Below are 26,742 nucleotides of genomic sequence, written 5' to 3' on the forward strand. Positions count from 1 at the left end.
TACATTGCCGCTCTGAACTTTCCAAGATCTGTCTAGCAGTTTTATCACAATCTATCCGCGCCAAAATTCAGGAAACTAATTCGAAACTTTTCAATCATTTGAACCAAATTAATCGTAACGGTGGCCAATTTACCATTTCAACTTTGCTGATATATTGAAATTATTTCGTTACCCCCACCGACGCAGCCCCAAGCAGTTTCTTTAGAAACTATCAGCTTTTATTCATTAGTTTAGTTTAGTTTATTAGCTTCGCCGACAGGCAGGGACACCGCAACAGTTTGCGCCAATTACTGCGGGCTCAGTAAACCCACGCATCCCACCCCAGGGGAGGACATCCGCCACACGGTAATCTTGTGCGTGGGAAATTAACGTTTCTTACCCCTAACCCTGCAGGAGACGGGGCCTACGGTTTATTCATCTTTATCCGAGAAGACTAGAATATCTATCTATTTCTTGATATTATAGAAAGGTAGCAAATTTTCCTCGGTTATTTTAAGACCATGAGTCAGTTGGTCCGGCTGGGGCACGAACCCTCGACCTCCCGCACAACACAATCCGGCACTCTAACCAATTGAGCTAACCTGTTGTTTTGCAAGATATGAAATGCAGTGATAGCCAATTACAGTATCTTTGTCAGTCATCAGTTTTAGCCAGTATAATTTGGTCAGTAAGAAGACGATTATAATAATCATTATTTTCTTACCTTAGCGGCAGTATCAGACGAAAGTTGTTATCGTGATCTGACACCAAATTCTCGTAACTAGTTGTAGAAAGAAATGTATTACGGCTAGAGGGGAGAATTAACGATCAGATCTTGGGAGTTAAAGAATTAAAATTTCGAACTGAGCAGAGGTCATCATTAGAAACACAGCGGAGTGTGTCAGTCAACTTTCAAAGGTGAAATGATAGGACTGTGAAAACTGATTTGTTAGTTTACCGTAATGCCATCTGACGTAAAATTCAGGAAGGTGTTCGTCAGTTTTGATTAGTCAGTTCTAATTTGTTGCCAATGCGAGGGTGATCTCTTCATTTTGTTAGTTATGTGTACGTTGTGTATAATTCGTCTGTAAGTCGCCGGTGATTACTTGAGAGGCATCTGTTCCAAGTTTGTTAACCAGCTTTCAAAAAAAAGATTTATACGTGCTGTAAGTAAATCACCCAGCAGAGTATCGTTAAATCATATTTTGTAGAAGATGATGTTCAACAACGTGACCGCTGAAAACGCCAATTTTCGTCACTCGTTTGGTTTCGATCAGTCACGTGCTGAGGCTCGTCCCAGTCTCTCCACGAACTCGAGGCTGGGCAGTCGGAGCACTTAGTCTTGTAACCTGAACCTGCTAGTAAATGGTCAGTCTTGGGGCTACTCAGATAATTGTTGAGGTAGGTCAGTACGTATTAACTTGAGTGATCAATCCTGTGTCAGAGTTCTGTACTCTCTTCAAATTCAATTTCTTAATATCAGACTTACTCTCTAGTGGACGGAAAGCTAGAGACTGAAATCGAGGCTATGAGATCACCCATCTATGATTTTGATGCTCTCATGTAAAAGTACGTCACTGTTAGCGTGCCTCAAAAAGTCTGTGTGGATCAAGTTATTAATCAGATATCTGATCAAAGTTCACTCGGCAAGAATTTCAAGAAATAGGATAATTTAGCCCCAAAATACGATTGATGCGTGATGGTGGCAATCTTCATAGCACATCCCAAGAAGAAACGAATCGAGGAATCGAGGACGAACATCACTCTATAACTAATAATGGTGAAAAATCCGAGAATTCCTCAGTTCCAGGACAAGCGGACGCTGCGAATAGAGCCATTGAAACGAGCACAACTGCCGCAATTTAAGAACAACATGGGGTTCCCAAGGTGGGTCAATCATTTTCGTGGTTAGCTTCATCGCCATTTGTGGTGAACACCACAACAAAAGATCTGAAGGCAAAATGGAAAAGGTACACGAAATACCAGTTCCATTCTGAAATACAGTCATGCAAAATATCTGAATTCCTGGCAGCAGCCTATTGAGCTACCATCCACCAGTACGAAACGAAAACAGCAAAACAACGCTTCTCCTTGTTCTGCCCTTTAGGCGAGCGACAGTAATCTGGCCAAATATCCGAGAAAATGCGTCAGTTGTTATGAGAAGACAGGAAACAGTAGCGCAAAACAGCTGGCAAACAAAGAAGAAGCTTCTGCGTCCCGAAGTGATAGTTTACCAGTTGGGTTTGGTGTCATTGAAAAGCAAATTTCTCGTCAGAATGATTCTTCAAGTCCGTGGCCAGCAGTTCGCACCACAAAGGAGAAAAATGAAAAGAACAATTGTAAGTTTCCGTAAAACAGTTCGTACAGTGTAAAGCGCTAATGTTTATGAAAGCGTTGGAAACGAGTTTTTATGTCCGTCTACAATTTTTAAAAGTTCAAAATAACACGGAGGAAGTAAAAAAAAAAATATCAGCCATTTCTTTTCAATACATTTTGGTATAAATTGTTTGAATGTAATGTGGTGCACTTGTTTTGTATAGCAAGGCCTTTTTGATCAATTCGGGATCATGACTGATTTCAGTTTGCGGTGAAAAACAGAGGTGTAAACACGGACGGTATCTTGTTTATTTTGACGCTAATGGCTAAATTTTTTGTCGTTTTACGGCTAACAGTTAACCCCATGGAAACCCTCTTTCAAGAAATCTTCAAGATAACAACTCTCAATATGTTGGTGAGTTAAGATGGGAGAAAACAAAACGTCGGGAGAACATTTAATTTGCGCCCATCTCAATACGTTGATGACGTATCAAAAAACGTGCACGTTATCACAAAGAGGTCATAACCGAGTGACGTAAAAGAAGTTCACTCTGAGCTGTTAACGGTCTATACAGAATGGGCTCGTTCAACTCGAAGGTAGCATCGAAAAAGAACCAAAGGGCAATTCGTGCGTGGAGGGTAAATGCTAAAAACGTAAGGGAGCCGAAAGAGCATGGCAGATCAGTGGGAATGAAGAAAAATGTCCCAAAAGTGACGATGACGGCTGTGTGCCAAGCCGAAATTCGAAAACTCCAGAGAGAATGTCCCCAACCGATAAATTGCGTCGTCAGTCTCGAAACGTTAAACGTACATCAAACGTACCAGAGTAGAGATGGCTTGTCTCAAACCGGCTAAACCTTCTAGGAGAGATTCTCTTCGCAACGGCACCAAAGATGAAGGTAAGGCCATCCTTTTCAAGCCATTGTTCACTGCGTATCCTTTGGTGCCTGGAATGGGGGAAAGCAACACAGAACTACATTGCACTGTTCCCCTTGGTCGCGTTTTGCTCAGTGATCGAAGAAAAAGGTAGGACAGGAAGGCGTGTCTGGAGCAAACACCTTGATGTGTATAACAGCGACCAGTCGGCGGCCAGTTGGATTTGGTGTGGACAAATCCTATACCTACTCTTACAACTTGTCCAAACATTCAACCAACCAACGTAAGTGATCGAACTGAAGACGATTGTTTTCGCTGCAGCCAATCCGAGGTTTAACCGCATAAACAAAAGTTTATCCAAAAGCAAAATACCAGGTTCTCGAATTGAATTAAAAAAAAAATGACAGCTTAAAATGTTAAATGTTCACTGATTGCGCGGCTGTTTCGTTTAAGTGTTATATATTCTTCTGCAAATCAAAGTGTATTATAAAAACCCCAAAATTCTGACCAATGAATAAATAAATAAATAAATAGACAAAACACTCGAAAGCGAAAGCGATCCCTCATTTCGTTCTATCCGGAAAAAATTGGTTCTTCTGTTAGTGATCCTTGGCTGAAGTTTTTAAACACAATTTGATGGAAATTTCCATATATATCACCCAAAGATTGCATTTTCGATCCGCTGTGATTTATGCACATTAATCCTATGCTACATGGCCAACGGTCAGCCCCCATATTGAGTCTATTCGCCTGATGATATCGATGTTCCAATCATTTCTATCGGTCTCACTTCATAATTCTTGATTGTGAAGGAACACTCATTCTAGTCATCGCCTAGGGCGAAATACCAATATCAAAAATCTATCAGTGATATATATTTTACAGTCTAATACTAGCCGCCTTATAAAAGCGCCTTTTTACGGACTTGAACAACTAACGTAAATTATAATCATCTACAATAAAATTAATTGAACTTTATTCATTAAAAATTATCATTACTCTCGTCTTCCACACTAGCTTCGTCATCAGACTCGAGGTCGTCACTTAACAGCTCGTCCGTATGAAGTCTTTCCAGACGATAACAATGGAACCAAAAAGCCTTTAGGTTGTCGGCCTCCTTCCTCCGAAAGGTGGTCGAACCATCATTGTTATTAGTGGTGCAAATCAAGTTCTAATGTCGCCCAATCATAAGATAAAGGGAATAAAAATTGAGTTGGACCAGTAAGCGCGATTGGTTTCTAAAAGGCGTAAGTTAAAATCATCGGTATCTCACCAACTAAAAGTTCTTTTCAGGGTTTGATAAAATTTTCCAAATGATGAACCAACTGTGCAGGCAAACGCCACCTTTTCAAAATTTCATAATTCACGATTTGGAGATGAAATCGTGTTGAAATCACTGAATTTTGTAAAAAAAAATTTAAACGCGAGTACAGTCTTAAAACAACAAAACTCCTGTTTCGTTCGCCAAAAATGCAACGTCATACTGCACAACAAAGTTCGGGTTTAGAGATGTCGTGGCATAAAATGACAATGTTATTTGTTTTGTTTTGTTTTTCAACAGAAGTTTCCCTTTACTAGTCCATTGTTTTCAAACTCTGTATCAACATCTTTATAGGAATTTTAGTAATCGTTCATTCCTTAATAAATACCCACACAAAAAAAAAAAAAAATTGAGAAAAACACTGAGAAATTCAGCGACATCTATGTTAACTGTACAAATAACAATAACAAAAGTCCATATCAGTTATCCAACTTTATTTTCCTGACATATTATTGCACTTTAGGATATGAATTTCTCTACACAGAGAAGTGGTTTGTCATCATTATTACATTAATATTTACCACCAACAGCAATACTGTACATCATATTGGATAAGAATCTCTTTTAAAATATCCCGTTTCTCAGGAATTCATAGTAATTCCCTATCAAGACAGTTTTACTGCTTAGTCGATATTTAAATAACTTCTCTTTATTAAGGATAGAAACATAACCTTTATTATTATCATTTATTTGTGCATCTTTCAATTTTCTAGCTGTGTTCTGAGAAACAAACGCATAATTTTCCATGTTTTATATATGACGCACCACTTGCAGGTGAGCGAAAAAAAGAAAAATATAGTACCTCTGTTGAATCAAAGAACAAAAATTAGGAGCAAAACTTACATAAAAAGGCAAGACGTAAAAAAGCAGATTTCTATACTCAAAAAAAAAAAAAAAAAAATCTGTACATAGATTTACTGTCCCAAGAAAAACGATATTTTGAACCGGGGCTTGACAGGAGATTTGTTTCATTGCAAATAAAATAAACTAGACTACAAAATAATATCACTACGTATGCTTATCAATTCATCAGTCAAACGTAACCAGAGCTCTAAAAGAAAATCACCTTTTAATCCATTATCGGATCAAGTGAATTGATTCATTTAAATGTAGTCATTACTCAAGAGTCTCCGAAAGCGTCATTTATTTTGGTTAGATGTCTTATGGCCAAATCTTCAGGGATATGAAAATTATACTCATTGAGACGGTCCAAGTGTTCTAAAGCCTCATTCATTCCTAGAAAATTGCAAACAATTAAGTCAGATGACATAATAACAAAAAAAAATGTGCAAAATAAAGGATCAGCATTCATCTGATTAGACATTTGGTAACTTTGCATCGTTCTGGAGGGATACTTTCCTTTTCTTCTGGGTTTATTAGCCATGCCTTGTAGTGGACAAAAAAGGGGCGGAAGATTTTTCCTTGAAGTTGTATCCTATACGTATTCACCTTTCTTTCCCAAAAATGTCAAGTTTTTTTTAAACAAATTTGGTGCTAATAGGGCAGCTACGCCTCCGTTGTGGATGAGGTAAACTCAATAGTTTTCGAAAACCTTGGTAGTTTATGTATAGAGAAGTGACCACACAGCTTAAAGTTCCATTAAAAAGCCCATCATTCAAACGTGACAACAATATTAACTTGTTATAAACAAGTCCTACCTGTTTTTAGAACATATGACCATGACTGGTAGTGTTCTTCCAAGAGTGAGGAACTCTTCACGATAAGACGACACCAGTGGGTCAGTCTTTTTTGACTAAAAAAATATTTAAAGAATAAAGTCAACTAGATGAACAAAGAAAGGTTGAGAGGGGGAGTGGAGACAAAACTTACGTAACTCGCACCCTACAGCTCACCGTCTGTGCCGGGCAACATACACTAAGTGAAAGAAAGTTCACCTAAATTTCCCACATTAGTCTTCCATCCTTATTTGCTGGTATATTATAGATAATTTAAGTGTTGTTTCTCTATTTTAGTAAGGAATCATAGACGAGTTTTTTTACAGTGTAAAAAAGAAAAAAAAAAAAATACGATAGGTTAAGGAATCATCATGATATTCAGCAAAAATATCATCAGATCCAATATAGTAAACACTTCAACTGGAAGCAGCACAGAACTCTTGGGATCACATTCCTAATCAAAAGGTAACATCCACTTTGCAACAGTTCTTTTTGATTTAGTTATAAACAACATCAGTGAAGCGATCACTGACCACAGCCTTAGAGTCTCTTAAAACAGCTTCGCTACGATAAAAAAAACGCTTAACTTGATAAAAAACCTCCAGGCGATACTTACTTGATTCCGGCGCATACCAAAGATTTGAACTGGGAAAGAAATAACAGAAAACGATTATAAGAAAAATCGTTACGCGTAAAGTGAAAGGAAAGAAGTGAAAACGAAAAGAACACAATTTCCCCAAATTCGGAACAATTTAACATTATACCGAGAAAGTAACATCAACTGTTACAGTAGAGTGATTTTTCCTCAAAATGTTGTTTACATTTCATTTAGTGTTTTGCAGAAATATGTAGATGTATATCTATTTACAAAACTGAGTGTCACAGCTAACAGCTTACCATTGCATCCATGCTCCGCCTGCAGGGCTCGTGAGTTGTTTTAATTCTATGCAGTGTTCTTAAAAGGGTCTAAAAAATAAAATACAACATGAAAAGTCATACGAGTAAAGGTGTATGTAAATCCTATTTTTTTACTGAGAACATTTGATGGCCTATAAGACAGGAAACCGACCCCGCACTGTGGGTGTAGCAGCATCATATGGCTCAAACTACTTTCCAAGCGAACTTGAATATTGGATGCCATCCAAAACTTATCATCGACTTGGCTTATGAACCAGTTTAAAAGTCACAATAAATATCCGGGGGAGGGAAGGAGTGGGGAAGAGAACGGTCGGCTTAAAAAAGAAAAAACAAACAAACAAACAAACAAAAAAGGCAAGAAGGATAGTTTGAAAACACTCACCTGTTTGGCTGTGACGATGTTTGTACCTTGAACTTCAATACCAAACGCCTCAGAGAGCCGTCTAGCGGGCGTAGAATTATACTCTCTTCCGTGCTAAAAAATGAGAAAAAATGGTGGATTTCAACATTATTGACCATAGAGTGTGACATAACGAGTCATGAACAAGTACGGTACAGAATACGACTACCGATAGACTATTGTGGAACATAAACTAAGCCTGGGGTATTTTGAGTGAATGGTTGCTTAAATACTCCATTGAAAAGCTAAGAAGTGGCCGACGGCACCCAGACATCTGTTTCGGGTTGAAGTATACCTCGAGGGAAATTGATCCGGGCTACCAAGTTGTGTTTCGGGCTAGTAAATTGTAGAAATCACTAGCCCGGTGGCTAGTAATGCAGGTAGCCAGGTGTCGAACCTTGCATGGGGTAAGTAGAACGGAGAGTTCATAGCGTAAAGGTTGAGAAAGTCAAAGAGCACGTTTCTATTGTACTGTACATGTAAAGAGAAGCCGACGAACTCGTAAAGTTTTGGCGGGCCGAAGACCAGCAAGTGGAATCGGTTGGCTGTAATGAAAACACGGACACCAACCTTCATTCCGTAATATTCGTTGAAAAGTTCCCATATATGCATTCTCTTGGGAAGAGAAGACCTCGTTGTTGGTACGATACATGCCACGAGTGATTTGGAAGATATGAGACGATTGTCAACGGACTGAAAACATAAATGTCAACTTTAACAGACAAGTCGGATCATTGTTGTCCAATACATTGTAAGGTGTAGTATGATCGTCCGGGTGAGTGTAGTCCTGAGAAGGACTGTTGTCGGTGGCAGTGACAGTCACTGCCACCGACAACAGTCCTTCTCAGGACTACACTCACCCGGACGATCATACTACACCTTCACATGTTACCCCCGGGTTCAAACCATTTACTGCAATACATTGTAAGCTAGTTTCAACTATAAATGTAGCGGGGGAATTCTTTGGGGGTATGACGACTAAAATAGTGAGAATGTATGACAACAGACTGAACAGCTGATCCCGGTTCAAAATTCGCAAATTTTCACTTGCAATTTGCATAAGATATTAAAATGCAGAGAGGATCTAAAGCTGAGTCAGTAGCAGCTCACCCTCACTAGTCCATGTTGAAACAAAGCCTTCAACGCCATTGCCAGATCTTTTCTCACGACATTCACCAGTTCAGCGTCTCTAGCGTAATCAAACTAAAATATAAATCAACAAAATGAGAGGAAGGTTAATAGATTACTCGAATCTGTTAATAACTTTAGCGTGGACCTTAAAGGGCAACGGGTTTGAATGAACTCAAAACAATGTCAAAACAGAATTTAGAGTAATGTTCAACTGAGTATCGATCCAAGTAATTTGGGATTTCAACAGTTTCATTTGAACTTCACTCCCTAATCGGCTTACAAAAAAACCACGCTTCCTATTTGACCAATCACATGCTATAGGAAAAACCAATGGCGACTTGGTTACTCGCGTTTTCCCGCGTTTCAACCGGTTCAACCGGTTTACATCAAGTTTTTATTTGCTTGTTGTGTTATCATCCTCTATTATAATAGGTCGCTGTCATTAATTTATTTTTATTTACTTATTATCTTACCCTGTCACTACTTTCTGACATTGTGGTATCAGAAGACATGGAACTAGTGCGAATTCGAGACCGTCTTTGCACAGCCGTTGGAGACTGAGGAGAATTAGGGCCAGACTCTTCGCCATCACTGGGAGGCTCGCGTGATTTGATGTCGATAATTTTCAGAACAGCTTGCTGAAGCTGTGCAAGATTTTCGCTGTAAATAAAAAAAAGGGACCGGTTTAATAACCATAACCTAAGCTGATCAATTTCGGCTATAATTATGCTTCCACAGATCATCATTAAGGAAAGCAAGGCTTTTAATCAAGTTTGCTAAATGATGAAATACTTTCCGGGCTGACATAGTCTACAACTTCTTTCTACCACTTTTCCCACTCAGGACACTAAACTTAGCTGTTTGCAGAGGTAAGCTGGACGCGTCTGACATATACAATAGCACTTAATCTCACTCATCAACGAGTTCTCTGCAGATCAGTGGTAGAGCATCCCACGAAAAACAAACATCAGAAGTTCGAGTCTACGCGCCCCGGGAACTCGCAATTTGTTTGTTGTACAATCAAAAATTATGTGTCATATCAGTTTTCTTTATTCGCTTTTTTCAAACAACTCTTCTTCAACTTTTTAAAAGTATCTTAGCTACCTTCTGGTTACCGCAGATCTGATTTACTCACAAGTATCCTGGTGCGGCTACTGAAGTTGCTTTTCTTATGATCTGGTCTTGAATCTGTTTCCCAGTGCACCCAAACTGACTACAAAACACAAGGAATAAAAAGAAATCAGCCAGAGAAACATAACAAGTCACTACTTCAAAGTCCTCAGTGATACCAAATGTCGATACATACTTTCTGGGTCCTGCCATCTTAAGAGTCTCGACAATCCTTTACAAAATCTTACTATGGCCAAGATTCTTTTGTCATTCAAAAACTCGAAGAGCGGCTGGAAACCCCCATGAGAGAATCTAACGTTCAAACGTCTCTGCATTTTTTGGGACAATGTAATTCTTACTGATTGTTTGTGTGCGAGCACAATTTTCCCCTTTCAAGAGGTATATCTTGGTACTCGACAATAGCCACGATGAAATTGAACAATCACATTTTTACGAACCATACTTGTCACACTCGACAAATAAACAACTCCTCACTTACCACAACTCAAATCCAAGTGACATAACAGAAAAGTGCTCATAACTGTTGGCAACCTCACTTCTTCATGCAGGAAGAAGTAAAAGAAGGTCATTCATTGAACTTTGCCTCACCTTATCGCAAACAACTGCAAAATTGCTAAAGCTCTTTTGATTATAGCCAGGCTTGCATCTCGGATTCTCTGCTTGATGGGAAAAAGGAAAGTTTACCAGAGATATTACTGATCAACTGATCAACGTTTGAAAACTCAATACTTGCGAGCAGTACATGAAAGTAACTATAACCTGAACTGGTAGAGCCCAGAAATTCAAAGCTACACACGGAAGAGACAGAATTAAAAGCCACAGCTACACACTGAAGAGACAGAATTAAAAGCCACAGCTACACACTGAAGAGACAGAATTAAAAGCCACAGCTACACACTGAAGAGACAGAATCAAAAGCCACAGCTACACACTGAAGAGACAGAATTAAAAGCCACAGCTACACACTGAAGAGACAGAATTAAAAGCCACAGCTACATAATACACGAGTTATACAGTATAGCCGTTCAGGATATTTGGCAGCGAAACTAATCTCAGTAAAATTGCGCTTATTCCATAAATGTCACACGAAAATGGCAGTAGTTAACCCAAAAATAGTATGTGATAGTATATATACTAGTTATTATTTTTCTACTTATCATGCTCAATGTTTCCGCTTTAAGATAATTATCCGTTGTCCAGGGCTCGAAATTAACGGTAACCCGTTAACCAATGGTTAGTAATTTTCAACGTTTGGCTACTAAAAATGTGTCCAACTAACCCGACATGGTTAGTAAAATTTTCTAACATATTTAAACATTGGCAGACCTCAGGACAAAGAGCACTTAGACCCTACTCTTAGAGGAATACTTAGAATACTCAAGTTGTTTAATCAACTTAAACTCTTTTTAGAGAATGTGCTGTAGTGTACTGTTCTTGACTAATCATGGTAAACGAGATGGAAATAAAATAGGTGCATAATTGTCAACGTTTTTAAGGTCACCATGCGATTTCAGCTACTCTTTAATTTGTCCTGGTCGTTATTATCAAAATGTTGAATATTTGAGATATCGTAACTTGTGAGCTTGGATACCAAACTTTATAATTTGGTTAGTAAAAAAGATGTCTACTAACCCGAAGGGTTAGTGATCCAAAAATTAAATTCGAGCGCTGATTGTCACTTGGAAAGTTTTTCCGCAGAAGATCTCGCCGGCTCAACCACAACCGTTTAACATTAATTTTTTAGCTCTCCGTTTGTCGATTTTGGTCAACCGTTTCTCGATTTTAATTATCCGTTTTTGGACTTTGGTCAACCGTTTAACGTTTCGGGCTAACCGTTTTTAATTTTGGTCAACCGTCTAACAGTGTGAGCTATCCGTTTTTGAACTTTGGTCGACCGTTTAACGTTTCGTGCTATCCGTTTTTATTTTTAGTCAACCGTTTGAAGGCCTAAGCTATCCGTTTTTGGACTTTGGTCAACCGTTTAAATTTTTTGCCATCCGTTTAAAACCGTTTTTCTAGACCGTTTAACGGAAAAGCGTTTGTGTCCGTTTTCCCGTTGTGTAGTATCGCTGAGTATTTTTACAAGTTGTACCGTATTTTTACGAGCGCGGATAATAAAGCTACACACTACACAAGTTATACAGTATCTCACCTTACTATGAACCTGCTCTGGTGTCTCAGGAATGGGAGGCACATGGAGACAACACCCATTACCATCTTCACTGCCAGACATGTCTTCTTGTAAACTGTAGTCACACTGATAATCCAGCCTGTTTAAACTCTCTGAGGAATATTCCATGGATCGGTGCGCTCCTTTACCCTTTCAAACAACCAGACAAACAAACAATTTTAAAAAAACATTTATCGCAAATTAACCCTGAAACTCCCAAGATCTGATTGCTAATTATCGCCTCTAGCTGCTACACATTTCCTTGTAAATTAGTTACAAGAATTTGGTGCTAGATCGAGGTAACAACTTCTTCCTGATTATTTAAGTATTTGAGTATATAAGGATTTGTACAAAGTACTGGAGCAAAAACAATAGGACATAGGTGCCCTACGGGGTTTAAGCTCCAACAAACCCACCCATCCCACCCCAGGGGAGGACATCCATCACACAGTTATCTCATGCGTGGGAAATTTACGTCTCCTACCTCTAACCCTGCAGGAGACGGGACCTCCATTTATTCGTCATTTATTCGAGAAGACTAGAATATCTAACCATTTCTTGATGTAACAGAAAGGTAGCATATTCTTCTCAATTATTTTAAGACCTTGAGTGTTGGTCCGGCCGGGGCTCGAACCCTCGACCTCCCGCACAACAGTCCAGCGCTCTATCCATTGAGCTAACCAGGAGGCGGTTAGTTACGAATTTTCTCATTACCTGTTTGCTGGATAACGTATGGATATCATTGGGAGAAGTTTCTTGTTAATCACTTCTGGGAGTTCAAGGGTTAAGAGGTCTTACTTGCATGCTAGTGTTGGTGAAGGACAAATTGTAAGTGGTTTGTCTATTAATTTTATGGAGTTCTTCGGGGTTCATCTCTAACCTTTGAGTTCCCTCTCCTACACATACATGTATCTTCATAAATTTTCAAATAAGAAAAAGATTATTCACCATTTTACAAATAATAAGCCTGTTTTTAACTTTTCTTTCTCAAATAATTCCAATGAAGGTATTTTTATTGCTTACCCTCGGTCGATCTTTTTGCTTTCTGCCTCTTTTGGCATGTACAGGACATGGACATTGTTTAGCCCGTTCAGTGCGTTCCTCCGCATTCTCAACTTCACCTGTGCGACAATTAATCAATTTCGAAGTAAGAGACGTGTGTGCTACAATCAGTACTCTGCTGGTTAGTATGCTGCTGCTGGACTCTGTATCTGAATCGTGGGCTCATGTTTAAGCCATACTCTGGTAACTTGTTACAACAGTGCAAACACCAACCTTGCAAAAAAGTGACAAATCTTTCCAGATCAGCAATTTGAGTAGTGAGCTGTTTAACGAGTTCTTCCTGGGTGAAAAGAGTAAATCGGTGAATCAAAACAAGGAAACAAAAAATAATACATGTACATAACACCCAGACTTTTTTCTAAGCTATACACAAGCAGCGTCGACCCCTACCTTTGTCTTGACAGGATTCATCAACTGATCATGAAAACCAAAATGACACATAATTAGTTCCACTAATTAAACTTGTGCAGTGAAGAATACCTTTTACATATTAGTAAGACAATGATTTGCACAAGGTTCCATAAGAATTGCATTTTAAATTTTTTACCTCTCCTATAGCACTGTCAACATTTTTTCGCACATCATCATTGCTGAAACACAGAGAGAAATTATGGATGGTTTTAATGCACATACAGCTTGGATAGTTGGCTATAGATGTATTTGACTAGCATTTGTCACAGATTTACAATGCGCTTAAAACTGAATGAAAAGGTATCAAGAACAAATAAAAATATTAAAAAACAATGTAATTAAAATCAAATTTGATGTCTAAATCAAAATGGGCAGAGCTTTCTTTATATGTATCTGGGTCAAACCAAAATTAATTTTCACTTGGTTTGGTAAAGTTCAGCATCAGAAACAGGCCTTACTCAAAAATGTTGGGAATTACCACATGTAAATGTGAAACATAAAAGTCAATGTTGGTTAAAAGAAACAAACACAGGGCTCAACACTAACAGTAGCCCACTAGCCACAGACTAGTAGAAATTCAGTTTTTGTTAGTGGCTTTTGATTTCCACTAACCAGTTTGACTAGTAAACAAACTGAAATTGTTGCAACATCTAAGATGTCACCAGCCACTTGGCTAGTGTTGAGCCCTGAAACATGACACAGGTGGTATGTATACAGCATGAGTGGCTGTTTATTTCTATATATCTAAGATATAGCAATTGATGTGACAAATAATACTGATTTCTTTGTTTCTTTTTTTCCTTTCTTCATGGATGACTGAGACTTTCACTCACCTTAACTTTTCTATTCCATCTAAGTTGAGACCCATTTTTGTTCTAAAGAAAAAATAATTTGTTGTATTAAAAACATGATCATCAGTTACTTCAAATTCAAAGCTTTATTTGAAATTCACATGAAAAATTTAATTTACCATGTAGAAGAAGATTATATCTGCTAATAATTATTATAGTTTATTGTTTAGACTGTAATGTTGTTGACATGGTAACTAAAGAGACAAGTTAAATTCATCTCAGGTGCAAAATTCAAAAATTTTCCATAAAGATTTAGTCCACTTTTACTTTTTCATTCTCACATTTTAAACATCTCAATAAACTTTTGTTTTTAATGGTTTGCAGCTAAGGTTTAGAGGTTAGATCAAAATTTTTAGGTTTTAAAATTGAATATCGAATAGTTTAGTCATTACTTAATTTATTGATATTAACTTCCAAGTGTGATCATTTGGATGAGAACGTCCTTACACACTGCAGATTGGCAACGATGCCCATTTTAGTTTAACAACTGCTTTTATCTTACAAGGTGCCTCTCTCTTCCATGTGATTTCAAATGACAGAGATCAGTTAAAAAGTTGTCAGGTTTATCAGCTTTGTTTTGATTTATTATAATTTATACCGTATATCTGCCGCTGCAAGTCTCATCCCCAATAACACCAGTTCACAGGCCACTGTCCTTTGGGAACTGCTTGTTAAGAATTTAAAAGTTATGTAACCTTTTCATTTTGTTACAAAAAAAAAAAACAAAAGCAGAAACAAAAAAGAAAACTATGAAGCCCAGACCAAGAACTCCATTTGTTTGTTACTCAAAACAATTCCCCTAAAGAGGCTTGTTATGGCAAAAATGAGGGGAAAATAAATTTCAAATCCCTTTCTCACAAGTATGTAATTATCAGAGACTAAAATTAATGTTACAATGTTAACACTGCTTGCAGTAATTCACTTGAAGTTGGTTATAAATTTACTGCATGCAGATACTAATAAATAAATTTCAATTTTTAACTACTATTTTTTTTCTTTCTTACAGAAGTCTAAAATTTTAAACAAGAAACAGTTTAAACTAAAGTTAGATAAAAAGTTTAAACAAAAAAATGTGCATTTATTGTTTATAAATTCAATTATCATCAATGTTCTCATGAAGATCTCCAGAACCTTAACCTCTCTTTTATGACTGTATTATGACAATCATACATTGCCTTAGTTTATAATCAAAACAATTAGCTAAATAATATAATTGCCTTCTATAGAAAAAACATTTTACTATGAGTTTAATTCATGCTAAAATACCTCTCAATTTACATTTATTCCTCTAGTTAACTTTTATGATAAATTATATGTACCTTTTATGTATATTATCGTACACAAATATAATTTATCATTATATTAATTATATGGTGCATGTAGCTGGAAAAAAAATTTGTATTATAATAATTAACACAGGCTGAGTTACAGACCCAAGGTTTTGTTGATCAAGTTGGACTTACTTCAGTTCCTCAATCACAATCTTTTGCTTCTCAACAAGCTTTTCGGGACTTAATTCTTCATTCACATTTGCAGAAGCTCCCTAGTTAGGAAACACATTTGGACTATCAACAATTGATTTTACCACTACAAACTCTGTTCGCTCTACAGGTGACCAATAAGTTATTTCAAAAGAATTGACACACAGAAGAGTGATTAAATGAAAGAGATGTCAACAAACATCTTACAACCTGACTATCCTCAGGGTTCACACCAATTTTTCAAATTTTGAATATCTTCAGTTTGAATTATTCTCCATGTTATCACCATGAGTGTGAACCTTTTCCCTCCCCTGATCTCATTCATAATTCTCCTTACTGTCTGTTATACAATTCTTATGGTGTTAGTTTAAAGAATTTGGTATTGGATCAACCAATAATCCCCTAATTGATATTTTTCTTTATTCTCATCATGTCTCCTTGATATTGTATTGATATGGTAAGGAGAAATTCTGTCTTGGTCACTCATGGAAGTTAAAGGGTTAACCTTACCATGGCCACATAGTTTTCCATTTCTTCTAACTGATCTTTTAGCTGTCCTATAAGACTAGCTTGTTTCCTTTTCTCCAAACTAAGCTTTTGTTCATATTCCTGTAAGTTCTAAATATTTGAGAAAAAGGATAAGTTACATAAAGTAAATTATGGCAGAACATCAAACTGGACTGAAAATCCTTTAACTATGGAATCTCTAAATTTGCAAAAAGGTAATACCAGATGTCTCAGATAAGTAAGGCTGTCATTACCCTTGGAAAGGACACTTTGGGTGCCACAGAAAGTACATGTACTGTAAACTATAATTGTTTGGGCATGTTATTATAACGATTACATCCACAGGTCAAGGTAGTTTTTTATTAAATGTTGGGAGAAATGTTGCATTTTTGTATAATCAAACCATTGTGATGTAACTTATTATTATGTAAAAACATTTAGTCACATGCAAGGTTCAAGGTTTGAGGTGAGAATTTGCCAGAAATGAGCCAATTTTTGGCAGATGACCACAGCTGTTTGCAACTCTCCATAAGTAATTTTGAGAACTTTTGGAGCCTGACATAACTAATTTGAAGGGAAAAAACACCCACTCAAGGGCTCTAAAATGAAAGAGATTTCCAAACATTACATCACTACAGTACTGTTACAATAGTGGTCTGATTTGTGTAAACTGATTGGTTAGACTTGTACATTTACCAAACCCATACTTACAGTGAAACGAACTCAACCGGGGCCACCCAACGTTTTTTAGCCAATTACAAGGCAAGTACAGAACAAAAGAATGGGAGTTCGTTCACCAGCGGTCAAATTAAACTGCTCTTTTGACTGGAGTCGATGTGAAGACATGCGAAAGCTTCTAGTTTTTTTATGGTGAAATAAATATGTTGTTTATTTCGTTTCCGGTAAAAGCGAATAAATATTTACCTAATAGCGGCTGGTAATTTTGAAGACGGAACAGCCTCAACGTACGTAAGTAAAGAATAATGCTGGGTAAACCAATGAAATTCATTTTTTGAAACACGGTCTGGAATGTCGGAGACAAGAACTTGTATAATTTACCGAGTATTGCTGCAGGGAATTTTGAAGACTGAACGAACTCAACGTAAATTTACCAAATTACGGCTGAGTAAACTTTTATCACAAATTTTTTCGAAATAGGGTATGGAGTTTTGAAGAAGAAAGCTTGTATAACTTACCGAATTTTGGGGCCCGGAAGTTTGAAGACTGAAAGGAATAAGACTTAAAGAAATTTACTAAATTACGAACGAGTTAACTTATAAAATACATATTTCGAAACAGTCTGGAATGTCGAGGATGAAAGCTTATGTAATTTACGAAATAATGTGGCTGGGAATATTGAAGACCAAACGGACTCAATACAAATGTATTTGCGGAATTGACACGGCCTGAGATTTTGAAGACGAAACAGTTTTACCTCAAATCAGTAAATGTTTGAAATACTTCCCAACTTTCAAACTACAATGCAAACGGAATCAACCCCCAGTAATACCTGCAAAAACTAAATTTGAAATTTTCTTTGTCCTAGTGACTGGTTACTAAAATTCCCGGCAAAATTGTAGATACCTATCTGGTAACTCGATTTTTTAAAATTGTTTATTTCATCTTTAACCCATTAAGGTCCAAAGCCCTCAGCCCAGACCACCCCTGAAAATCCAGACAAAATGGCTGTCCAATTAAAAAAAACCACATGGTCCAAACAAATTTACCATTTTATGTCTTGGTTTTACTCTTCAGCAGTGAAACTTTAAAACATGATTGCCAATACAATAAAGAATTACTTAAACTGCTTAAATACTGAAGATGTATGTTATGCTTTTTTAAAAAAAATATTAAAGTATGGACATCAAGTAAACAAAGTGACCATCGCTGTACTACCTACTATGTACAAGGAAATGAAAACATCTTAAAACCACAGTAAGTCTCAATTGCTGCTCTTAACTCAGCAGAAATGCAAACAAAAAGAATTAGTCAAAAACATTTTGCATTAAAACAGGCCATCTCACGGGTAAGAGAGTGAAATTCGTAAGTTTTCTTGCACAGATCAAATTTGAATTTACCGCCAGTGCTGACATCAGTGAACGTCACGAGGTAAAAAAAACTAGAAGTTACGAGTTAAGCTTACACAGACCTGGCAGTAAATCGTCTATGGAAGTATTGAAGAATGAAATAACTATCGATTGAATAGAACCCTTTCAGTTAGAGACTACGAACAAAGCTTAGATTATACCAAACAAAGAAAGTTGTTTTTATCTTTGACCAGTTCACGACTTGCAAAGTGAAGGTGAAATGAAATTGGGCTTTACGGCCTAATACAGCGCTCCAAAGAACGAAAAAAAAACAAGGTACAATTTAAGATCAAAGGTTAAGTGTTTTTTAAGAGTTAATTTCCTTCGTGCTATTTTGAAAAGCAGGAGAGTTCGCCACGCATTTGCTGACATAATGCAACGCCGCATTGCTCACAAGCATATGTTTCGAAGGCGCGTCTATCACTTTGCTTTCTCCCATCGTCGATGAAAAGATTAAGGAAATCTTTCGATGTTGCACCCTCGCCCAGATCTTTCGTTGGGCCATGAGGAAATTATGGTAAACTCTTCGATGTCAATTTCACTCAATGTGTTTGACCATTGAACCCCAAAGGCATATCTTCGTTGTCGCTATCTACTTCATCGTCTTCTTCTTCTTTGCTAGCAAAAATATGGACATCGGAGTTTGTTCCCCCTTAGCGCTTGCCGAAATCAAAGATCTACCCGATTTCTCCATCAACATCACGCAGATTTTTCTTGTAGCCTTCTCTGCCGTTCCTGTCGATTTTCAGCCACTTCGAGAGAGAAAAACCAGGAAAGATTTCTTCTTCTTCATCGGAAGAACGCGAAGTATCGTCAAATCCGCGAGAAGCCACGCTAAAATACTGAATGCTATTTTCAAAAATTCGCTAAAAATCACACACGAATCGCTGAATGAAAAACATAACATCAAATGAAAGGTTAATTTATGCAGGTCACGTTCAGTTATATTTCAATACCCAGGGGACTACGGTTTCTTAGCTACAGCCAATAAAAACGAGTCATATCTGACAGGGCGCATGAGGGCGCACTGGATTTTCAGAGGGGTTTTATTTCCGGGCGCATGAGGGCGCACTGGACGTTAATGGGTTAATTGTAGATACGGCCGTTTTTCAATGATATTTTAAAAATATACTTGTGTTGAGCCGGTTTCGCCTTGAGGTTTAGCCGGTCATAATTTGATATATTTATTTACATCGATCGAGCCCGTTTCGTGCTCAAAATTCGCGGCCGCAATATTCAATAAATTACATAAGCTCTCGCCTTCCGCATTCCAGGCCGTGTTTCGGAAAATATATTGTATAAAGTGAGTCGGCCGCAATTTGGTAAATTTAACTTTAGACAGTTTAGTCTTCGAAATTACCGGCCACCATTCAGTAAATATTTATTCACCTTTACCGTAATAGAAATGAAAAATATTATATTTTTTTTGCTTTAAAAAAACTATAAGCTTTTGCATACCTTCACATCTGATCTAGTCAAATGAACAGTGAAATTTGACCCTTATGGTGATTGATCCACTGATGAACGAACTTCAATTTTTTTGTTCTAGACTCGTCTTGTGATTGGCTAAAAAACGTTGGGTGGCCCCGGTTGAGTTCATGTCACTGTAATTACCGCTTGGCTGACAGACAACTTTTCATTAGCCTTGGATGACCATTTCCTCTCTAGTTGTCCAAACATTGTTCCCTACCAAAAACATTCTTCCTAAGGACTACCCATATTTGCACAATCAGACTACATAATTGCATGATCTTCACTTTGACCCTACATTAAAAACCTTTGATAGACTTTATTTATTTATTACTTATTTATTTAATGTTTTGTACCAAGTACTGGAGCAGAAACCAAAGGATATGGGTCCCCTACGAGGTTTAAGCTTCAACAAACCCACCCATCCCAACCCAGGGGAGGACATCCATCACACAGTAATCTCGTGTGTGGGAAATTAAAGTCTCCTACCGTGCAGGAGAAAGGACCTCCATTTATTCGTCCCTATCCAAGAAGACTAGAATATCTAACCATTTCTTGATGTTATAGAAAGGTAGCATATTCTTCTCAATTATTTTAAGACCTTGCGTGTTGATCCGGCCGGGACTCGAACCCTCGACCTCCCGCACAACAGTCCAGCGCTCTATCCATTGAGCTAACTGGGAGGAGGTTAAATAGACTAATAGACTTAGCATGATATTTTAAGGGTTGAAAGCAAACATGATCTGTATTCCTTAAATTAGGCAGCTCCATTAACCTACACTCCAAACAACTGCTCCTAGACTTACATTTTTTCCTTCACCACTATCATCCACTGCCTTTGTTGGACTTTCCTTCGCTTTTGGACCACGTACATCAGGGCATCCTTGGAATGCAAACTCTTCTAGTTCCATTAACAAACGCTGCCAAAGAAACAAAGAACAAATAATCGAGGCAATACTAAAAGTATCATTTCGTCAAATACTGAGATGCTTTAAATTAACCCATTAATAGCCACAGCTTTTGTGAAAAACTGCGTTTTGAAGCAAGTCGAGCAGATTTCGGGTCACTGTTGTGGTTTTAAAAGCTCAAACTTACCGCAAACCCATTCGCAGCTTGTACACTCGACGGCCTTTCGATCCAAATGCAAAATGGCCGCCTGAAAATCTCAGGCAGGTGCAGAAAACAAAATCTTGAGATAGTTTTTGGGTTAAAAAGTAATGCACCACTTACGACTTTTACTTTTCTCTCTTTCTACTGCCCTTTTTTTACCCCTTTCCTTGCCTGAATTTTCTCCTCACTTGCTGGAAATTTAGTAGGCTTCATTTTGGTGTTGAGATTTTTTAGGAAACTACTCATTATTTTCAAACCATATGCTCAGAAAGGTAGGTGGGTAATGGAACAAGATTTTCATGCAGATTTTTCAGGCCAAAGTTACATGGTTTTTTGGCTATTTCCCCAGTGTCCTTCACTCAATTGCGCTCATTATGGTATCGTTTGTAAGATATTTTCAACCTGTTTAAGTACGTGCTCAAAGTTGTGCTCCGGGGTTAAAAGTGGTGATGTCACATGGCGTAGAAAGGGTGTGGTTCCACATGGGCGCTTATGGGTACACTGGACATCAATAGGTTAAAATTTGAAATCCTTTTCAAGAAAGTATGTACAAATAAATGTACTACATGTATGTAAATGAACATGCAAAATTCTATGGTCTCCATAAATAATGTTGCAGCTTTGAATGAATTTAGCTTAGTGAGACAATTTTCAACTACAGGTAGTAAAATTGGAATTTTTTTTAAATTTTGTTCAAGCTATACCATCACTATTATTTAACAGAGAAAAATATATTCAACCTAGTTTAAAATCAATTTAAACCACAACATACAACTGTATGTGGAGAAATACCATTTTCTAGTGGAAAAGAATGCATACATGTGTATTTCATGAAGTGCATATTACTGTTGCATATACACTGCATGGAAGTTTTAAGAAAATTTTCCTTGCATCATAAGAAAAGAAGGTCTGAACATCTGATTACACATGCACATCTTATGCAGTGCGTTTAACAAACCTCTCTAGTCTCTGTAGGAGCAGCAACAACCTGTTTCAATCGAAACTGGACCTGTTTGTACATGTATAAAGAAGACAGCAAGGTGAGGTTCAGTAGCAACCAGCAGTCATTGTTTTTAAACTATTATCAATGATACAGGAACTAAATTAATAAGTGTTGCACCAAGAGTCTTCACCCAGATATTATTTTCATAAATTATAGAAGCACCAAGAATGCATACTCCACTTAAGTAGTACATTATACATCCTTCTCCATGGAAAGAAGTACATGTAATTATAATAATCTAGTAAAAGTACATGTACCTGAGCAAAATGGCTGGTGAGAGCAAGTAGAGAACCATTTAACTCCTCTTGTTCATCTTCAAGGTCTCTTATCTTTTCAGGATCTGACCTAACCAACAACAACAAAAAAGGAAAATTACCTTTGTTGCAGTAAGTGTATACTACTACTCAGATTTTACTGGATCAACAAAATTAATAAGTACAAAATGCATAAGAAGTATTTAAGGACAAAATAGCAAAATTTGGTCACCATTTGTACTCACAATGACAATAGAAAAGTAAATTACATGTACAAATCAATTTCCTCCGGTGACAATAAAGAAGATGTCGGAGCTAAAAAATGTGAAAATCAAACTAAGAAAAAATCACTGCAACAATTAAGACCTGTACTTAAATTAGTCTGTACACTGAACTTCTTGGATAAATATACGGTAGCTGTAACTACAGTGCACTCTCGCCATGTTGACTTAATCAGTCTGTAGTGGTAATAAGCTTAATTCTGTCATTCTAGTTTTATTTTTTAGTGTTTCAATAGTGTATGGTTTTGTTTGTGAACCCGTCTTGAACAAGCTGGTTGCCAGGCATTTAACCTATTGACGTCCAATGCGCCCGTATGCACCCATGGGGACCCACACCCTTTCTACGCCTTGTGACGTCATCACTTTTAACCCTGGGGCACGACTTTGAGCACGTACTTGAACAGGTTGAAAATATCTTACAAATGATACCAGAATGAGTGCAATTGAGGGAAGGAGATTGGAGAAATAGCCAAGAAACCATGTAACTTTGCCCTGAAAATCTGCACGAAAATCTTGTTCCATTACCCACCTACCTTTCTGAGAATGTGCTTTGCAAATAATGAGTAGTTTCCTAAAAAATCTCTACACCAAAATGAAGCCTACTAAATTTCCAGTAAGTGAGGAGAAACTTCAGGCAAGGAGAGGGGAAACAAAGGGCAGGAGAAAGAGAGAAAAGTAAAAGTCGTAAGTGGGGCATTACTTTTCAACCTCAAAATTTTGCTTTCTGCACCTGCCTGAAATTTTCAGGCCGCCATTTTGCATTTGGATCGAAAGGCCGTCGAGCGTATGAGCTGTCAAGGGGTTTTTGGTAAGTTTGAGCTTTTAAAACCACAACAGTGGCCCGAAATCTGCTCGACTAGCTTCAAAACACCGTTTTACACAAAAGCTGCGGCCATTAATGGGTTAAAGCTCTGAAGGTTAATTCATGCAACTGTTACCCTTGATAAATTTTCTCCCCAAAAAATTGCAAAGTTGACACTCTTTATTCTATAGGTGTAATATAGTATGTTGATACACTATAGTTTCAAAATGTGGTACTTGAAAGAATAAGAAAGACATGACCTATAACTGTGCATGAAAACTCAGCTTTCAAACAATGCAAAAAAAAAAAAAAAAGTAAACAAAAGAAAACAAAAGAATAATAAGGTCACCATGTAGATTCAACTTCTTATAGACATGTTATATGGAAAAATGCCTTGTTCTTAAGACAAGACTATGAAGTATATTTTGGTTAAATATATCCTCTTTCAACAGCCGCTGGTTATAAAAACAAGGGAATTTGCATATAAAATGTAGCCCTTGCTTGATTAATTTTATCTTTCAGTTAGCATCAAGCAGCTGCAAAGTATATTTTCAGTTCACTTCAGAAAAATTGCAGTAGAAACCTTTTAAACAATGTTGAAGTTGCATTCAGAACTTGATAATTTTACACCACCTACTGTATTAGTTAAAATTAAAACCTCATTTGTAATCTATGAATAAGGTTAAGTACAATCAGAGATTAAAATATATTTCTGCATCTGATGACAAAGAAAATTATACACTTGCATGCAACTTTCTTTGTGGACTTTTAAAATTCATCAAAGGGAGGATCATCAAAAGTGGCCAAAAGCCAGAAAATTACCACTGTCGCATATATCATGCTGACTGGCAAGCCTATGGGATATTTTTCTTAGATATTATTAGAGAAAGAAGTAGCTGCCTCTGTCAAACATAAATGCCACTGAATCAAAAGCTGCTGATAACTTTGAGAACTAGAAATGGAAATGTGGAAATTATAATCATACTGTACCAATTCACACTAGCTAAAACAAGTCGTTCTATGCCGCATTCATGTCTAGTGCAGCTCACCTCTGACTTAATCTGGAACTTAACAAAGAGTATGCAGTAAACCTCTTCACAAATCTCTTTCGTTGGTAGCTCTAAGGAGATCTTAGCCCCTACTGTTTTCAATGCATGTTAATTTCTGTCACAAAGAATCTATTTTAACATTTGCTATTTGTCTTGATTCATGCTCAGATTTACATGTATGCATTCTTTGAGATACCTAGCATCACCATGGAAATTGAAAATGACACCTTGAATCAGCAATAAAGAAAGATACCCTCACAGGGAGGAGAAAAGCACAAAGACCAGAGCATCCAACAAGTCATGGGGAGTCACCAAAATTACAGTGTATTAATCTATTAAGACTTTCAAAACATAGTAACCTTCAGCATAGATGCTTTGTCATCTAAACAAATTTAAGTATTGCATTGAACCTCGTAACTCTAAAATATGAACCTGTTAATTTCAAAGCTTTAAGTAGAAAAAACTATGCTGTGCTACTGTAGTGTAGGAAACTTATCATATCAAGAGTTTAATCAACATTTAATTTTCCTCTTCCAGTTAAGGCTGGTTGAATAGGTACAAAATAGCTTCGAGTTACGAAAAATTTTACGCAGTCAAAAGAAAAAATTTACCCACTGAAAAGAAAATTACCTTTAGAATTTTAAAATAAAATTAACTTAAGCAAAAATTACCAGCAACATATACACCTTGTACATACTGAGCTGTCTCACACTGTTACTTTGGTAGATGGTTCATTCATTTCATTCTTTGCACAGAATCCAATCTTATAATAATGTAAATAAAGGAAATCACTGGTGTACCAAATTAACCCCGCATTGGGACCTCCACGTAACAATATAAGAAAATTGACCCATTATCCTTTCAAATACAGAGTACAACACTGTAATTTTGTGTATTTTAACATTGTGGATCCAGTAAAGAAAGACTTTGAATCAAGATTAGCAAATTAGTTATCTTTGGAAAAAAGCACAACGAGCATAGTATTAGAAGATGTTCATAACAATTTTTACCTTTTATCATTTAAAACATTTTCTTGCGACTAAGAGGCCGAATTAAAAAAAAAGCCTCTGCTTGCAAACATTTTTTAAACATAAGTGGATTAATCATGCTGTGAAAAGGGCATTTTCAGCTTAACAGAGAAAAAAAACACGAAATCGTGTAGGTTATTGGGAAGTGCTGGCATATGTTTCCTACAATATTGAAATACGAGATTCGAGAAAAATGTTGACTATTCGACACGTTATTTCAAACCACGACAGAACCAGGAAGTAAGTCATAAACCTTCCTAAAAAAGGAAGCATCCGAATCTTTCTTATTTACAGCATGAATCAAATCAATCATAAAAGGATAATTTTTCTCTGACATTTTCATAAATTATTCAGAGAAAAAAAGACATTTTCCTTGACAAAACTTTTCGCCAAATCAATCTCCGTACGTCCATTCCTTTGATCAATAAATACTTTACAACGACAAATTAACCTCCACAAAATTACCCTATATCATCTTAACTAATTTTGAATAACAAATGGCATGGAAATAAAATAATTTTGAGTAAAAACGAACTGTCCACACAAATGATCATAAGGGGAACGAATAAATCTTCGATATTATATTTACCTAACAAAAAATTTCCCTGTCTAATTTCAAACTGACGGTTACGAGTAAGATACAAAACTTACGTAAGTTCGCTTCAGCAGTTTTGTGGTCAAAAGTTGTTTCTAATATTTTTAGAGAAGTCGAGAAAGAAGGAAAGAACACACGAGGAGATTTAATCGATGTGCAAAATGAACTAACAACCCACCACAACCAAATCTACCGTGCAAAACTTTTTTTAACGTTGGAATTGCTCTAAACATGAAAAATTTAACAAAAAATCACGTAATGAACTATCGAAGAAAAAAAAATACTTACTTTCTCGAAAATTCAGAAGTCTTGCCTCCATTTTCGGCGGGATTGGCTGCTCCCAAAGGCGGCCATCTTTCCTCTAAAGGACGAGAGCTGTAAAAGGTCGAATCGTCGTATTCAAAGTCTGCCATGTTGTGTTTGTTTTAAATGCTGCCATCCATTCTTATTGCAGAACCATAATTATCTGGAGCGAATGTCCCAATTAAAGTCGACATTGAAACGGAATAAACCGCATAAATCTCTGAGATCAACGGTAAATCAAACCACCGAAGCGGTGAACGGAAACAAGCAATCCAATATTGTTGACGCGCACTACTGGACGCGACGCGCAGTCGCTGCGTGGGTGACCGAGAGTGGGTGTCGACTGGCAGGGGAGGGGTATCAAGGGCAATTGTGATTGAGGCCTGTAGGGTGGATGAGAAAGGAAAGACGGATTCCAGTTTCTAAAGTCGTAACTCTCATCTCTCTAAATTATGTGTTTGTACATCTTCTCTTGCATATAAATACGACAAAATTGAAAGCAGCACTTCGAGACGAAAAACTACCGTAAA

At 37.1% G+C, this 26,742-nt stretch overlaps 1 protein-coding gene across 4 annotated transcripts; it reads right to left on the reverse strand.

The window, feature by feature from the left end:
- Nucleotides 1-4,911: 4,911 nt before the first annotated feature.
- On the reverse strand, nt 4,912-26,484 carry LOC111331439 (RUN domain-containing protein 1). 4 transcript variants are annotated; one of them, XM_088753650.1, is made up of 23 exons: nt 26,198-26,457; nt 22,158-22,245; nt 21,856-21,906; nt 20,594-20,707; nt 16,234-16,341; nt 15,706-15,785; nt 14,841-14,906; nt 14,225-14,266; nt 13,528-13,570; nt 13,371-13,394; nt 13,194-13,260; nt 12,942-13,039; nt 11,901-12,068; nt 10,337-10,404; nt 9,753-9,830; nt 9,091-9,277; nt 8,597-8,689; nt 8,057-8,179; nt 7,469-7,561; nt 7,066-7,134; nt 6,785-6,813; nt 6,151-6,245; nt 4,912-5,728 (listed from the first exon to the last, which is right to left on the reverse strand). In XM_088753650.1, exons 1-23 carry the CDS (start codon nt 26,320-26,322, stop codon nt 5,613-5,615), a joined length of 2,025 nt encoding a protein of 674 aa, XP_088609776.1. In that variant the 5' UTR covers nt 26,323-26,457; the 3' UTR covers nt 4,912-5,612. The 4 variants fall into 4 exon arrangements, with proteins under 4 accessions (XP_088609776.1, XP_088609775.1, XP_088609777.1 ...); XM_088753649.1 differs by having other exon boundaries at nt 10,337-10,407; XM_088753651.1 differs by lacking the exon at nt 14,841-14,906 and having other exon boundaries at nt 10,337-10,407; nt 26,198-26,484.
- Nucleotides 26,485-26,742: the final 258 nt, after the last annotated feature.

Source organism: Stylophora pistillata, chromosome 3 (assembly GCF_964205215.1).
Source record: "Stylophora pistillata chromosome 3, jaStyPist1.2, whole genome shotgun sequence".
NCBI lineage: Eukaryota > Metazoa > Cnidaria > Anthozoa > Scleractinia > Pocilloporidae > Stylophora > Stylophora pistillata.